General features: G+C 44.5%; 2 protein-coding genes across 3 annotated transcripts in view; one reads left to right on the top strand and one right to left on the bottom strand.

Annotated features, from left to right (window-relative positions):
• The window catches only part of TRAPPC6B (trafficking protein particle complex 6B), a 14,359-nt gene extending 13,280 nt beyond the window's left edge, over positions 1–1,079 (bottom strand). For both annotated transcript variants that reach the window (XM_018564886.1, XM_018564887.1), the window contains exon 1: positions 852–1,079. In XM_018564886.1, the coding sequence (XP_018420388.1) occupies positions 852–947 (96 nt within the window). In that variant the 5' untranslated portion in view covers positions 948–1,079. The remainder of the gene's footprint in view (positions 1–851) is intronic.
• Positions 1,080–6,762: 5,683 nt separating this feature from the next.
• PNN (pinin, desmosome associated protein) overlaps positions 6,763–17,616 on the top strand; it is a 13,106-nt gene continuing 2,252 nt past the window's right edge. Inside the window, exons 1-8 of the mRNA XM_018564892.1 lie at positions 6,763–6,953; positions 11,693–11,770; positions 12,213–12,281; positions 13,424–13,496; positions 13,584–13,678; positions 14,891–14,966; positions 16,232–16,387; positions 16,467–16,605. Coding sequence (XP_018420394.1) covers positions 6,841–6,953; positions 11,693–11,770; positions 12,213–12,281; positions 13,424–13,496; positions 13,584–13,678; positions 14,891–14,966; positions 16,232–16,387; positions 16,467–16,605 — 799 coding nt within the window. The 5' untranslated portion in view covers positions 6,763–6,840. The remainder of the gene's footprint in view (positions 6,954–11,692; positions 11,771–12,212; positions 12,282–13,423; positions 13,497–13,583; positions 13,679–14,890; positions 14,967–16,231; positions 16,388–16,466; positions 16,606–17,616) is intronic.

Here is a 17,616-nt window from a genome sequence, read left to right as displayed (position 1 = left end):
TATATATATATATATATATATATACACACACACACACACACACACACTGACTTGAGTGTACACAAGTAAGCACCTAGTTAGAAGAAATACAGACTACTGTCTGCAAGAGCCCCACACACAAAGGGGGCCAAAGAGGCGCAGGCTGGGCACCAGGGTTCTAATTTAACATTTTTTATATCTAGGAACAGGTTCCCCTTAAAGTGGGCATTTCATATCATGGGGGGGCCGGCTACAAGAATCTGGAAGAGACAGCTGGCTCCAAATGACAAAACAACATAATTTTTTGTCAAAGGACCACCAAACCCCGAATCGTGGGGTCTTCTCTGCACGGGCTGCTGTCATGTTTTGAATTCGGCACGGCTGTGGGTGGCTCAGCCCACACAACTACACCGTACATTCACAGATCTTTTGACAATATGTGTTAATGGAGTGACTACAACTCCTATCAGGGAGGGAGTGACAAGTTCCCAATGGAATACAAGTGCAGTGACATGACCACACTTGTAATCCATTGATACTTCCTTCTGTCCTGTAACTGAATGTCTGTACCTTGGTGACCACAGAGGCTGAGAGGAAGAGTCTGCAGAAGCCAGAGCATTGCAACCCCATTCCTCTGATAGCGGTTGCAATGCTTTTAAAGCGCAAATGCATAAATAAATAAATTGCAGATTTTTCCTTTTATTGATCTGTGTGCATTTATGATTTTTCGGGGGAAAGTTGGACTATGCCTTTAAGAAAAGCAGCGCTCTATGTCTTATACACACACTGATGCCCCCAGTGCCTGCAACATTTCTATTTGTTATTATAAACCACACAGGAAAATCCCAACAACAGATACAAAGGTGGCTCACCGCTTCTCCCTGCTCGCCAGACTTGTACACACATGACACGATCTCGTTGTGCAGAAGTAAGAAGAGAGCCTCATCGGCCATATCCTGCTTGTTCATGTCCTCTGCAGGCTGCTGACGTGCACGCGCGCTGTGTCTGTGCCCGGGAGAGAGTGCCCGGTGATCGTTCTACAGAGCTGCAGTATACATTCACATCAGCCTGACATCCTCGGCTCCGCACATGTTGCGTCATTTCCGTTTCCGTTTGGGAAAAACAGCTGGAACACCGGTAACCATGGAAACCAGTACGCTATAGGAGAAGCACTGATTTTAGCACTATAGTGTTCCAGCTGTGCTTCTCTACAATCTATTCTAGATTGTTGATAAATAAATAAATTATAATTATATAATATATATTTATTTGTATTTATTTTGTTGCCTAGAAACATGAATTGGCAGCCTCTGCATTTGGCCATTTTATGCCCATACTGGCCAATGCTGCAACCTTTCCAATCATTTAGGGGGGCACACTGGAATGGGTGGGAGCAAGTGATTATTTTAAAAGTGTTTTGAGCGTTTTTAGGCGCATTTTTGAAGTGGTTTTGAGCATTTTGCAGGCGTTCTGCTTTAGGAATTTTTCTATTTGGCCCATAAACAGCAGAAGCACCCGTGACATCATGCAAAAACGCTAGAAAAAAATGCTTCAATAGACGCTCAAAAACCGCTTGTGATGCTCGCATTAACATTGACGCCTATGGGGACAAAGAGCTCAAATCTGACAAAAAGCTCATATACAAGTGTTTTGCTACAAGGGACAGAATGCTCAGGTGTTAACAGAGGTCAAAGAAAAGAAGGAGTCTTCGTGATGAGCGTTTTGCAGCTTTGAGCTACAAAATGCTGAGGTGCGCATGGGGCCTTCAGTTTACCAGTATCTGTGTAACTGACAAGGCAAGGGCAATTTCTCTGCTCTCCGCACGCTGTCAGGTATCCAGGAAAGCCGGTGGGGTTAGCCTCCCATGCTTGCAACTTGGCAACCTGTGACGTGAATGGGGGGGGCCTGCTGCCTTTGCACATGCACCGTTTGACCCAGATGCCTTGCTATGGGACTGAGCGCGTAATGCCCCCAATCCACCCATGCTGCAGGGCTGGAGTACACTGTACATATATGCATTTTGTTCTTTGCACTATTTGTCACTATGTCACCCTGAGGAAAGGACCATGCATGTCCCCGAAACATTGGTTGTGTTTGACACACTAAATAATTAAACGCATTTCCTGACGTCTACAAACTTTGTGAGTGCTGGTGATTTCTCCATACATCCTTGAGTATGCACGGCACCATCCATGGCATCACTTCAAGCACCATGTCTACCAGGGCCGCCATCAGGGGGGTACCGCCGATACTCATGTAAGGGGCCCAGGTATCCCGTCCAGGACCCTTAAATGAGTATCGGCCGACGGTGAAGGGCGAGGAACTGCTTCACTAGGGCCTGCAGCAGCGGTGGAGGCCTGGCCCTATCAGCGCAGGGTCCAAGCATTGCCACTCCAGCGGCCCTCGAGACAAGCTGGGGCCCCATCAGTGACGTTGCTCGTCTGATGTCGGAGTGGCCGGAAGTGACGTCACTCCGGCGGCAGAGGAGGCCTGGTGTGCAGGTATGAGGAGCTGGGAGGGAGGGGGATGCAGCCCTGACCAGCCCACCTGAGACCCCTTCAGAGCCCACCATAGACAGTCTCAGATGGGCTGTGCAGCAGCTATGGTGGGCTCTGCAGGGTCACTCAGGTGGGTCCTGTGTCTATCGCATCACTAAGCCCTGCGTTCAGCGCATCACTAAGCCCTGCGTCCAGCGCGTCACTAAGCCCTGAGCCGAATACAGTTTGGGGGAGGCCTGGCCTAAAGTCGTGTAATGGGCCCCAAAATTTCTGATGGCTGCCCTGATGTCTACCATATGGTCCATATACGCTGAATAGTGTGCATGTATTTTTAATCTATGCATGTAAATGTCTGTACTAATGTTTATACGCGTGCAGCATAAATGTCCTCTATTGGAGTACAAGAGACGCCTGTGGCCAACAAAGGATGATAGGGAGCTCAGTGGGAGTCATCTTTGTCTTAGTAACCATGGATGATAGACAGCTCCGTGGGAGTCATCTGTGTTCTAGCAACCATGGATGATACGCAGCTCAGTGGGAGCCATCTGCACCGTAGCAACCAATTGATGATTGGCAGCTCACTCAGAGTTATATATGACCTAGCAACCATGGATGCTCACCCTTTCACTTGAGCTTGAAAAAGAGGATCACCTCGAAACGCGTCGCTCCTTTATCACTGTTCCGTGCACGTCCTCTCCCATCCCTCGGTCCCTTTCACTCCGTCACGTCCTAAGAACACTGCCATCAAGACCATAGGCAGCTTCTTCACCAGTCCCCGGGCACATACAGCATCCAGTCCACATTGATTCCGCCTTCATCCATCCCTCCACTTGCTGGGAGACACCGAATACATCCCGCACTGCCCACACTCCAAAAGGGCCCTCCATAACAGGACCTTGGCTCCACAAGTAAGTCCTTCACCTCTTGTGATTTGATTAATTTTTGTTTTTCCACCCGTCACACACAGACACTGGCTGTCCCTATACCCCTCACATTCCCAGGATTTGCGCTCTAATTTTTCCCCCTTCTTACCATGGATGATAGGCAGCTCAGTGGGAGCCATCTGCGTCTTAGCAACAAAGGATGATAGATAGCATGAAAATCAAAAAGAGAGAACCGGAGCGCCACAACCTAGTGCAATAAGGTGAGTTTAAAAAAAAAAAAAAATAAGATTTTATTTCAATTTTTAATACAAGAGGTACAAAAATACAGGTGGGTTTTTGAAGGGGCAACACAATATTTTCTGATATGCACTCACATGTGGCAGGTTTGAAGGAAGCTCAGGAATTTGTGACCATGAGCAGTGACGTGGTGTCAGGTGGGTCATCCAGTGGCTGGGAGGAACTCCAGACATCCCAACTCTCCCGGGCGCTCCGGGAGTCTCCCACTATTGGATAGCGGCTCCCGGCCGCCCGGGAGAGAAACACTTCCTCCCGGAAAGGTTTATCTGCTCGATCGAGCAGATAAACCTTTCCCTGCGATCGTTTTTTTTTTTTCTTTTTCTGACATCGGGAGCCGCGGCCCGACCGTCAGTCAGAAAAGAAAAAAAAAGGCATACGAATCCATAGCTAGATTCCTATTGGCTATTGCACTTTGCAATAGCCAATAGCAAACTAGGTAATGTACCCGCCCACTGCTGCTGTCAATCAGCAGAGGGGGACCTGAATTTTTCTATCAGGTCCTCTTCTGGTGATTGAAAGCAGCAGAGGGCGGGTGCAATAGCTAGTTTGCTATTGGCTATTGCAAATTGAAATAGCCAATAGGAATCTAGCTATGCATTCTTATGCCTTTTTTTAAATATTCTGACGACTGCAACTGTCAGAATACTAAAAACAAAATCAGAAAAAAAACCTGCAGATAGCAAAGAAGCTATTGCTTCCTGTGCTATCTGCCATCATTTCAGGGGGGTGCTCTCTCCCAGCCCCCCTAACCCCCCTCCGCGGATGGGGGGGGGGGGTAGAGGGCGCCTCCCTGAAATGAGAAGGACACCTCCCTGAAATGGCTTCTTTCAGGTTGGGATCCCTGGAACTCAGCTGTGTACACCAGGCCACTGGATGTCCCACCTAACAACACATCACTCCTCATGGTCACATATTGCTGAGCTTCCTTCAAACTCTGCCACATGTGAGTGCATATCAGAAAATATTGTGTTCCCCCTTATTATTGCACTAGGTTGTGGCACTTCGGTTCTCTCTTTTGTTTTTAAAGGGATACACCCTTATGCTAAATGATGTCCCTTTTGTTATTTCAGAAAGTCGGGATGTATGCTAAGCACCCAGTGAGTGAAGTTCTCTAATCTGTCTGTACACTCCTGATTCATGTATAGCTCAAGCATGATCTTTTTTTTTGTACGCCCACTCTACGCCAGGTTTTCCCACTCCACAAAAAGTTTGTGCCCTTGTTCTATCAAAGATTGTGACTGGGTTGGAATGTGTGACCGGTCACACATCATAAATCACGCCCATTTTTTCTGCGGTAAAATATGTGACCAGCAAAAGGTGAAGAATTCCAACGATTTCTCAGCAGTTCCATGGCAGATCGGCATTGCAGATGGTATGTGCAGGAGAACCGATCTGCCCTGGAACAGCTGATCGGTCCTATAATGTCACTTCTATTCGACTTTGTGGAAAGTGAGATCGCAGTTACAAAGTCAGATAAAAGTGACATTTCAAGACCGATCAGCTGTTGCAGGGCAGATCGGTTCTCCTGCACATACCATCTGCGATGCCGTTGTTCTATCAAAGATTGTGACTGGGTTGGAATGTGTGACCGGTCACACATTTAAACGTAATCACGCCCATTTTGTCCGCTGTTAAAATATGTGTCCGGCAAAAGGTGTAGAATTCAAAGCTTCCAGGGCAGATTGGCATCGCAGATGGTATGTGCAGGAGAACCAATCTGCCCTGAAACAGCTGATCGGTCCTGAAATGTCACTTCTATCCGACTTTGTGAAATGTCAGTTCGCACTCACAAAGTTTGATAGAAGTGTGAGTGCGATCCAACACATCACAAAGTCGGATAGAAGTGACATTTCAGGACTGATCAGCTGTTCCACGGCACATCGGTTCTCCTGCACATACGATCTGCGATGCCGATCTGCCCTGGAACAGCTGAGATAGCGTTGGAATTCTTCACCTTTTGCCGGTGTTCACCTTTTGCCCCCCCCCGGCCCTAACAGCAGCATACGGAAGAGGTGGGGGCAACACCAGTGGCGGACCTAAGGAACAAAGGGCCCTGGTGCAAGATTTTTTTTGCCCCCCCAAAAAAAAACACATCGCTCGGCCGGCTGTTACCGGCGGTAGTTCCGCCACTGCTTATGTGGGCTGAAGGGGCAGCTGCTTTGGGCCCCACAACAATGATTGGGCCCTGGGCGACTGCCCCTTTTGCCCTGCGTTAAAGACGGCCCTGAGTATGTGTACAGGGAAATGCAGCGGGTGGCGTACGTGCAGTAGAGCGTTCTCGGCCAAACTTCTTACTTCTAAGTAAACCAGAAGTCAGGTTGTTGGAGATCTTGATAAGTTGGAACTTTCGATATAACACCGGTCACATATTTTGCCGCAGAAAAAATGGGCTAGATTACGTTAAAGGAGAATTATGAGTTGAGTAATTTTCACTCAGCATCATAATCTGAGCCGACCTGTGACAATTAAACTGTCACAGGTCGGCTCAGTAGATGGTGAATTGAGCGAACACATACCGGCGCTCACTCTCTTCTCGATCGTGTTGCGGCAGAGAGCCGTGATAGGGGAGGGACTGGATTCCCCCCCTCCCCTGTCCGATCCTCCAGCGCTGACTGGCGGAACAGACGGGGGAGGGGGCGGGTACAGCTGGTTCTGCCTCTAGACAGGCAGAGCCAGCTGTCACTCACGCAGCTGGGTGGATCCAGACAGAATTGTCGGGATCTGTTCCGGCTGCGGCGTCTCAGTGTACCGCGAGCTGTAGCTCGCGGTATACTGAGCTTTGGGTGACGGGAGGACGCTAGTTTGTGTCCTCCCGTTACCCTTAGGAGAACTATGGGGAAAAACCCTAACCCCATAGTTCTCCTTTAAAATGTGTGACCACGTGACCGGTCAAACATTCCAACCTAGTCACAATCTTTGATAGAACACCAGGTTATCCCCTCCACGCCTAATTTACGCCAGTTTTACGCCCTCTCTACGATTAGCTGTACGACCGCTCTACGTGTAGTTCGCGCCTTCTGCGTAGATCACGCCCCTTTCCTGCATTGGTCGACATTCTAGGCTCGGCCGAGTTGCCCTCTAACTGAAGTCACTTCCGCCAAGCGTAGGAAGCACTACGTATTACCTGTGGTAATTCATTGCTGTAACCCGGAAGAGTATTGGAAGCGAGTTGGGCGGACAAGATGGCGGTGGCTGTGCGTACTCTGCAAGAACAACTGGAAAAGGCGAAGGAGAACCTGAAAAATGTGGATGAGAATATCCGCAAGCTGACTGGCCGCGACCCGAACGATACCAGGTAGGAGGCGTCCATGCTGGTGCGATGTGGAGGGCCCCGAGGAGCCCCGGACACAGCCGAAGCGGAGCCGCATGGCCCGAGCTTCCATCACCTCCATATGCCCCTAGCAGAGCCTGAACTGTGCTGAGTGTGCACCGTGCGGCTCTGCCTGGAGCTTCAGGCAACCCGCATATTAGAGAGCAAGCTGGGACTTGTAGTTCTCTTGATAGGTGCATAGACTTTGTATTGCCTCTAGTCAGCCATTCATTACTGCATGTTGAGAGTTAGAGATGGGTGTCCTCACTTTATCCATAGCAATATGTAGGGATCGTTCACACGGGTGCAAACAAACACAACAAGCGGAATTTAAAGAAACTGGAGCAGACAAAATCTGGAGCATTTGCCCATAATAACCAATCAGCTTCTCTCTTCAGGTGAGTTAAGATTTGAAAATGGACAGAAGTTGGTTGGTTGCCAGGGGCAACTGCTCCAGTTTTGATCTCCCCCAGCGTTTTTATCAGTACTGTGTTTTGAACACAGATCTTGGAGCTGTAGATGTGCATCACACACAAGCACATCTGCCAGAAGGAATCATAGTGATCCGTATCTCGTTATGTCTGGGTGCATGGACACTAAGGGCTCATTCAGACAAGTGTTTGGGTTTCCTCAATGTAAAGCGCAGGATCTTGCTGGCAGTATGATCCTGCATTAGTTGTCTGTGCACTGCATGCATGTAACATTTGTGTACATTTACATCCATACAAACGCCAATGCAGCCTATTGGCCACTGCCGGCCGATGTCAATATCAATAATGTGTGGCCCATTCACACAGCCCAGAGTGGGCGGTATAACAAAAAATGGACGTGGGGTGCGTCTGACGCACTGTGCTGATTATACACTTGACATGTTGGCCCTATGAATGAGGACATATTTGTGTGCAGCGGCAGCGCGTGAATTACTCGCACCACAAATCACGACATCAAGTGTGTAATCAGCAGAACAGCGTTTCGGGGGATTTCTCCAAACCGGAGTAGCCAAAATCTGGAGCAGCTGTGCATGACAACCAATCAGCTTCTATCTTTCATTTTCAAATCTTAAAGGAGAACTATGAGGTGAGTGCTTTCCACTCACCTCATAGTTCTAGCTGACCTGTGACAATGAGACTGTCACAGGTCGGCTCAGTAGATCGGGAGGTGAGCGAACACATACCGGCGTTCGCTCACCTCTCGATCCTGTCACAGCTCTCTAGATAGGCAGAGCCAGCTGTCACTCACGCGGCATAATTGTCGGGATCCACTTCAGCTGCGTCGTCTAAGTATACTGCTCCAGATTCTGTCTTGATAACCCTTCCTCCCCCCCCCTCCCTCTGTATTTTTAACCCTTGAGGCAAATAGTACATAAAAACTAAGAAAAGTACCTACATACAGAGGAGAATTTATTAAAATCTGAAGCAGCTGTGCAAAGCAACCAATCAGCTTCTTTCATTTTCAAATCTAAACTGAAGAAACTAAAGAGAGAACTGCTCCAGTGTTGATAAATTCATCTCACATTGTTTATGTAACCTGACTGTATTACAGTAATAAAAAAAAAAGCTTTATTTGGGCTTTTAAAGTGACACTAAACTCGGGAATTAAGACAGAAAAATTAATTCAAGCACCTTAACCATTAACAGAAATGTATCTTATTTGTGTATCACTCGGCTGTAGATCCTCAAATCATCTCTGAATTGGTGAGGACACTGTCCTTCCTTCTGGAGGGTGGCTACGTTTATTCCCCATGGTCCCTGTGTGTGTTGTGAAGTAGCCACCGCTCCAAGCTACCTCCTTTTGATGGACTACAATCTCAATACAAATTAGTAAACTAAACGTGAGATTTGTAGTCCATCACGGGAGTGAGCTTGGACTAATGGCTACTTTACAACACACACAGGGACGAAAAGTAGCCACCCTCCAGAAGGAAGGACAGTGTCAGCACCAATTCAGAGATGATTTGAGGATATACAGCCGAGTGATACACAAATAAGAGACATTTTTGTTAATAGTTCGGGTACTTGAATACATATTTCAGGTTTTACTCCTGAGTTTAATGTCACTTTAACCTCCCCAATACCAGCATGTTACACCTCCTTCATGTCCAGACCATTTTCCAGTTTTCATTGCTGTGATAGCTTGACAATTACTCTGATGCAACATTCTACTACAATACATTTTATACCGTTGTATTTAGAGCCAGCTTTCTTGTGATGGTTGTTAACCGCTGTGACTGACAAAAAAAAAATCCCTTATTTTCAGTTATAAAGCATTTCAAATAAATTGTTTTCTTCATACATTTCAAATGTATTCTGTAGGGGGGTCATATTTACAGAAGTTGTGCATGTGGTGGATTTCAGTTGCTTCTTGCATCGGAAGAAATAGTGCACACACTATTGTGATCACACAGGGCAGGATGAGCATTGCTGTACCACACGTTCTGGTGTGAGCGATCACACTGCAGGTGGGGGGGTGTATCTGTATGAGTTTCTCAAACCGTGCCAGAACGCACTGGATATGGTGCAGCTGGACCCTCAGCCACTTGCCTTAATTATAATTTAATCTGCCTTCTATTTGTAACCACTCTAGAATACTTTGTAACAAAACATTAAGTGTACAGTATGTATGAAAATACTTTCCACGTTGTTCTTCTCCCTTTGTTTTTTCCTTAACGCTAAATCAGATCTTTGCATTTGCATAAGAATATCTGAGCCTTGTAGGAAAAGTTGTCATGTATTTTCCAGAACTTTCCAATAATCCTGACCTGCACTTCCCTTTCCCTCTTCTTCCCTCCATAGCAGTGACACTCACCAACAATAACTGAATACACAGATACAGGATATGCGGCTACTATGTGTATTCTCTCACTACAGATCCCTCAGAACCGGCACCTTCAGTTACTTTTATCATTTCAGATCCTCTGATCAGCATCCACAGAGCTTTGAATAGTGGGACACTTTTATTATTATTATATAAAGAAAAAAACAAAACCATCTTCAATGATCAGTAGCTCTGGCCTATCTCCTGTGCCTCACTATTGACCCATCACTGTAATAGGCCAACTTGAGGTGCAGAAGGGGTGGAATGTGCCCTTTTACTTTAACAGCCCCTGTACTTATCAGCTGGGTGCCCACCTCTGTCTTCCCAGAACTACATCTCCCAAGATGGGGAAGAGTTCTGTTGTCCAGCACAGGGGAGTGCAGGCAGAGCTGGCAACACTGCTTGGGGTTTCCTTGCAGCAGAGGGGTGTTGTCAGCCAGCAAAAAGTTAGCAGCACACTGGATTTCTCATACGATCACCAAGTATTTTCCTGTACTTCGGGCAGATTTAAAGGGATAATGTATGGGGAAATGTGCATGTATTGCAGAGATATACTGAATGTATTTATTTTGCCCAGACATGCACTTTAATATGAAGGGGCAGTCTCATTGTTTAAAGTAAGTTGTAGGAAGATGTTGGACCTTGAGATTTTCGTATAATTCTAGCCACCCAGATCTCTGGATTTGTTGATAGTTACATAGTTGATCATTTTGAAATGTGAGTCTTCACTGAAGGTTACACCTATGCATGATATGATAACATTGGATTGTTCAGGTGTTTGACTTATTTACTTGAATTATTTTGGAATTTGGAGATGTTTATTGAACAAAAAAATGTTTACTGGTTTAAAGCGAGCATATGTATCGAAAACATGAGCCGAAATACTAATTCATCAGACGTCCTGTAGCAACACTCATTTTATTTTGATACATTTAAGAATGGGTATTGCAGTTCCATATTTACAATACTGACAATCCAAGATGTGATACAGCTCTGTTTGGGTTTTATATTCAAACTCTCCAGCTTTTAGAGCTGTCTGAGTTGCTGTCTAGGTGACATTTGTAAATAGGTTAATGCCATTGTTGGTGGAATGTTTTTGATCAATTTATTGCCTTCCTCTTAAAGCAGAACTACGGGACTACCGCACTTCAAAGGTTAAGTGCTCGTCTTTGTCTAGGTGCCACAATAAAAAAAGTTATATTTACCCGAACCGCAGAGGTGAGTGGCTGCTGTTTTGGTCCCTGAAGCCTGTCTCCTCCTCTGCTGCAGTGATGGTATATCCCTCACTGCCCTCAAATTTTATACACTGGGTATAGAACGTGATGACTCAAGGGTCCTTAGACTGCTGCAGCGCAGGGGGAGAGAGGCTCCAGGGACCAGTTGATGAACAAGCTGGCTCTGAGGATCGGCTTAGTATAACGTTATCATTTTTTCTTTTAGCACCTAGTGAAAAATGAGCACCTAAAGTGTGAGAGTAGGCCCATAAGTGTTAAAAACATTTTTGCCTGCAGTTCTGTGTGTGTGTATATATATTTTAGGGCTGCAGTCCCCCCCCAACTAACCGATAATGAGAATAGTTGGCAACTATTCTCATGATCAATTATTATCGATTAGTTGTTGCAGTCCTAATATATTTCTATAATATATATTTACATTTATTGAATTTGTCCATCCTAGATATGTTCACATGTGATGGTGTTTTCTGTCGTATTGGTAGAATTGACCTGCTGCAGAAAAGCTAATTGGTCTGTGAAATATTTGCTGACTAAAATGGATAATTCATGTGTATTTTCTGCCGGCCTCTACTTGGTTAGACTAGAAACTGAAAACGCTGCAAGCTAAAATGAACATACGAAAAGCTAGTTTGTATATTGCCATAACTGTGATTAATTGATTTTGCTGTATTTCAGGCCTGCACCAGCAAGGCGGCTGACCATCTCAGGCCCAAATGCAGTTGGAGGTAGAGGCCGTGGTGGCATTGTGCTACGGTAAGTGACTCTCCATTTCATTTATAAATCCATGTTTTTAAGAAGGCTTCTGAAAATGTCAAGCTTTGTCAGTGTATGTCTCCTGATTTACTTGTGTTTATGACTTTGGGTGTTAAAACAGGGCCTTGTGTACAATGGGCAGAAGTAAGGATTCTCAGTGGGGTTTCTGTGATTAAGGATTGTAATAGGGTAGCGTTTTTATGATCTGGGAGCACCTGAATCCTAGGTTAACAAGAGCTAGCATGGGTGATTTGGCCAATTTATGGATGCCCTCTAAGAAACCAGTTTGGGTGTGTTCAGTTTGGAGGAGTCCTAGGCTTAAAGAAATACTTTTCAGTCCCCCAGAATTATCTTCAGTCAGTGGTACTAAAGCTTACTATAATGATATTGTGTTCATTCTTTCACATTTTAAAAATAAATGGTTCTTATTTTTCTCCTCTAGGCGTGGACTCTCGGATAGTGGCGGAGGGCCCCCAGCCAAACAACGGGACTTTGAAGGTGCCCTGAGCAGGTAAAGTCTTCTGCACATGAACTGTAACAATTATTCAAGTGGCCATGACTGATTCTAACAACATTAAAAATGGCACATTGGTGAACTCGATCACCAAGAATTTAAGTTTGATATTCTATGTAGTCTCCTTAATGAGACCTTTTACCAAAACGTGTTGATTGATGTAGAAAATTGGAGTCAGGCCTTTCTCTATGAATGCACAGTTGAGATTGCCTGAATTCTTGGTTCTCTTTGAGGCAGGGAAATTGGTGTGGATGCTTAGAACTAGAATAACGATGGCTAAGCTACGCTTTTGACATTATTTTTGCTGGTGAGCAATAGAACTACTAATTGGCGTATACCTAATTAGCAACACATTGAAATCAATTTGCTGCAGATTAGGAGACTGTCAACGAGTTACTAAATTGGTTATAAAGTTAAAATTAAATGTGTACACATCAAACTAGTAATGAAACTGTAGCAAACCAGTGTGTTTACTTCTGATGTCCTGGAGGCTTTTGGGTGAATTCCAGCTCCTGGAAGGCTGCAGTCTGTGTATCCACTTAGTCTTGGCACATGCCTCAATTTTTTTACATCCAGGTAGAAGGATTAAACTCGTGTCAGCACTCCACACTAAACAGCAACAGTAGTAGAAAGATAAAATGCAGTTCCTTCTGCTAAAATCACCAGGTTTACAGCCACCCGTCTTTATTCAAAATTCTTCCATTGAACAGTTTCCCTGATCACCAATCACTAAGAGCCCATTCACACCAGGCCCGTCTGCCAAAATTAAGCAGACGGGCTAGTGTGTAGTGACAGCTGAAGCACTGTACCCCTCCCCCCCATTGCTGCAGCTGTCACTGCTTTCCTTTTTCTAAACTTTATTTGGAGTGTACAAACTGTACACTCCATTCACGGTGTGCTGCGCTGGGGTAACATGGTGTGATACAGTGCACTGCGAAAAAATGCAGTATGTCTGCATTTTTTCACAGCGCACCTGCAGGGTACATAGAAAACATTTTTCTTTGTGACTGGGGTTGTTCCGTTGCTGAAAAATACATCTAGTGTGAACAAGCTGTAAATCACTGGTGTGGATTAGGCCTAAAAGTATTAGACCTGCTTTGCTGAAAAATTCTAAGCTTGTGGTTTTTTTTTTTTTGCAGGCTGGGTGGGGAGCGTCGACAAAGGAGAGAGTCACGCCAGGAAAGCGACGCTGAGGATGAGGACGATAAAAAAGTATGTGATTCCTTTTTTTAATGGAGACTGTACACACAGGAAACTGTTTTTGTTGTTCTAGGTTGTAACCAATATTTTATGTTTCAGCCGGCGTTGCAATCCTCAGTTGTTGCTACCTCCAAAGAACGTACACGCCGAGATCTTATCCAGGACCAAAATATGGATGAAAAAGGAAAGCAAAGGTAAGCAGCAAATATTTAAGCAATATTTTGTTTATATTTTCTGGATGTGTTTAGGAAAATATTGTATCTTTCCCATTTTATATATTTAAAAAAGTCAAGGTATTTAAACCTTTCGTCTTCATTGGGATTTCTGTCATGTTTGCTGTGAGTGTTCAGTACACAGAGCTAGCTGCTCACAGCTCAGGTGATTCTCAGTTCTGTGCAGCTGATCACATTACTATTGCTTTCACTGTTGGTGTATTATACCACCAGAAATGAATGTAGCAGAAAAACCTCTTAAGGTCCCCACACACCTTACGATAATCGTACGATAATCGCGGGAAATCCCGCGATCGTACGATTATCGTAAGGTGTGTGGAAGCCGTGCGACCTCTACTACTGTAAGGTCGCATGACTTTAAACTTACGGACATGTTCGAAAACCCGCCGAGCATCGTACGATGTTCGGCGGGTTTGTGGCATGTCCGTACGATAACAGCCGTACGGGCCGGTGTGCGCAAGCGCACACTGCCCGTTCGGCATTGCGGTCATCGGAAGCCCGCCCCTCAGGGGGCGTGGCTTGCGATCATCGCAAGTACGATCTGCCTATGCAACATAGGCAGATCGTCTGTTTTTTTAAGTACCTTACAACCATCGCAAGACAAAAGTCTTGCGATGGTTGTAAGGTGTGTGCAGAGTCAAATTTGCCACCAGGGGAGGTACACTGTGGGTATAAATGTGGAGGCAGCTGATGTTTTCAACAAAGGAGAAACAATGTTCTCATTGATAGCTTTCTTTAACCACTTCCAGCGGGTTCACGTAAATATACGTCCTCCGCTGGAAGTGGGTTATACCAAGAGCACGGCTGCTGCTGTCCCCCTCCTCCGCCAGGGACCGGTGTGGAGGGTCTTCCCTGATAGATCGGAGGAGAACTCAGCAGCGTCCAGCCGCTGAGCTCTCCTCCGATCACTGGACCCGGAAATGATGTGTATTATATCATTTCTGGTGTCACTGTGTACATTCTTTGGCTGATAAAGCAGATCTCTGCTTCATCAGCTTCTCAGGGGTCCTTTGGTTACATGGGTCTGAAAGACCCCTGATGTCTCCATTAAAGAGGACCTGTCACATATTTCCTAATTCACATTTTTTCATTTGTGCAAATAGTAAGAAATTGCTGTGGGCAGCAAGTGGTTAATAAAATAGTGGATGACAATTTTGTTTTTTTCTTTTGTAGAAATCGGCGAATATTTGGCCTGTTGATGGGGACCCTTCAAAAGTTTAAGCAAGAATCGAATGTTGCTTCAGAAAGAGTATGTGTTGTAACAACAGTTTTAATGTAATCTCTTTAAATGTGTCCCCACTGCTGATTACTCATTGTAGTCTTGCATACTGCCACTTTAAAAAAAAATATTTTTATATAGCATATGTACTTTGATCATTGTATTTCCACGTTGCTGTGTCCTGTTTAAGCTGCATATTGCCACTCCTTTTTTGTACTGGATATTATACTTTTATATCTGGAAATCGGTTTTATGTAAAGAGACTGGTATTTTTCAAGTGTAACAAATATTGCCACATGGCATGTACCACAATGCACCTTCAGGTACATCTGTTGTTCATAAGGGCTTTTTCTTTGCACCCACGTGCCCCTGTAACTTTGGCCCCCAGCTATTACCCCCTTTAAAAAAGAGACTGTGTATAAATGGGCAAAATCAGGTCAGTGGGGGCCAGAGGCTAAAGTCACAGCAATGGGATCAGGAAGCGCTCACTGGCAAACGGATGATAAGTTACAATAATGGGGTTTTCTGCAGGCACCTTTATGCAGCATTTGTTCAGTGGTGTAATAACTTCACAATTGTTGCTGTGTCGGTGTCACTTCCAATTTTAATGACCATGTCCCATCCACCTACATTGCCAGTGCTGTCTACTCTAAAATGTATAGTATAATTACAAAAAAACAACAACATTTTGGTGCTAAAACCTTGATACTTTAACATTTTGGCACAGGATCGTGTACTCTCAGCTCCAGTACTTGTCACCATATTAGGTAAAAAATTTTAGAGGTTACATTTGGGGGGTAAGGCTTTAGGGGTATTTCTAATGGTAGCTGATTTAACTGGTTTTGTGTTGGGATTCAGCGCTAGTATACACAGCCTTCAGATTCACTTCAAACTTGAAGGATGTGCAATCCAGCTTAATGCTGTGTTCCATTGCTGTAAAAAACAAAAGAAAAGGAAATATATTCCCAAAAAACAGTTGTGCATTGAAATCCTAATTTTTGCTGAGTCTGACCTGCAGTAATGGCACGTGCCACCAGTGGCAAATGTCCCGTGCTTTGGGGAACCCTGCAGTACTGCTTGTTTTAAAGTTTTCTTGCTGCACAGATGAAAAGACCCTTTTCAGACAGTTTGTTACATATTGATCTGTGGTGGGGTGCTACAGATATTTGTTTTTTGAACCTGCTTATTTTATAAACCTGTTGTGGATAGCTGCTTGCATATGCATAATAAATGATCTTGTGCACCGTTACAATTATGTTCTTCTGACCCCACTTCTTTTTTTTATCTAACCTTAGCAAAAGAGACGTCTAGAAATTGAACAAAAGCTTGAAGTGCAGGCAGAAGAAGAAAAGAAACAGGTGGAAAACGAACGTCGAGAACTATTTGAGGACAGACGTACCAAACAAACTGAACTGCGACTATTGGAGCAGAAAGTTGAACTGGCACACTTGGTGAGTAAATGCTGCTAAATGTCTTTCTCGCATGCCTCTGCTTGGGCAGGTTCTAATTATTTTTCCTGTTTTGTTTTAGCAAGAAGAGTGGAATGAACACAATGTCAAAATTATCAAATATATAAGAACAAAAACAAAACCCCACCTGTTCTACATACCAAGCAGGATGTGCCCACCAACACAAAAATTACTTGATGAGTCGCAGAAAAAGATGAATGGTAAGTTTTCATAGGTTCTTGTGTTATGTTGTACCTCCTGGCTTGTCCAAAAATGAGGTCCTTGTTGTTCCTAACAACTAGTTACTTTTTTTATACGGTGGAAAAAGAAGCCTAGTTGCTGTAATAAACTTTATATTTTGCTTTCGGTCGCTTAATAAATGAGGTCTGTTTTTAGGGCTAAAACAACTAATCGATTTAATTAATAATAATGAGAACTGTTGTCAGCAATTTTTATCAGTTGGTCTGGATCCCATGCTTCTCTCCTCTGTGATAAGAGCTGGACTCTGTGTCCCCCTCCAATCCCCTCTGCTCCCAGCAGAGATCGGAGGGGACACAGACCACTGCAGCCGGTGCCCAGAGGTGAGTAGAGCTCCACCAAACCTCATCCCCAGTGCTGATCACTATGATGTTTGGAAATAACTGAGGACAAAGTTTTCAGGTACTGTGTCCCCCACTCATGAATGAACAGGAAGTCCTCTACATTAGTTCCTGTTCATTTGTGATACTAAACAGATACTGTGCCCACAATTTCCTCGATTTTTATGAATGAACGGGAAGCCTCTGTATTGAGTGCTGAGGCTGCAGAGAAAAGAGATTTTGGACTCTGTGTCTTTAATATCTGTTTTGTTTTGTTTTATTTCGAGAGGAGAATATCAGGGATTTGTTTTGACCCCGATATATCCGTAAAGCCCCTAACTGTAAAGTAAAAAACAAAATATAAATTGTTAAAGAAATAAAGCTGCCCCCTCCCCCCCAATTATATATATTTATAGATAGATCTATCGATAGATGGATATATATATATATATATATATATATATATATATATATATATATATATATATATAGAGAGAGAGAGAGAGAGAGAGAGAGAGAGAGAGAGAGAGAGAGAGAGGGGGAAGAGATGGGTGGAAAGAGAGAGAGAAATGGATGGAGAGACAGAGAGAGATGGATGAGATGGATGGAAAGAGAGGGAGAGAGAGGGAGGGAGAGAGAGAGAGAGAGAGGGGG

This window comes from Nanorana parkeri, unplaced genomic scaffold (genome assembly GCF_000935625.1).
Source record: "Nanorana parkeri isolate BGI_ZX_2015 unplaced genomic scaffold, ASM93562v1 scaffold791, whole genome shotgun sequence".
NCBI lineage: Eukaryota > Metazoa > Chordata > Amphibia > Anura > Dicroglossidae > Nanorana > Nanorana parkeri.
The sequence above is the reverse complement of the archived record's forward strand: the minus strand, read 5'-3'. Positions and strand labels throughout refer to the sequence as shown.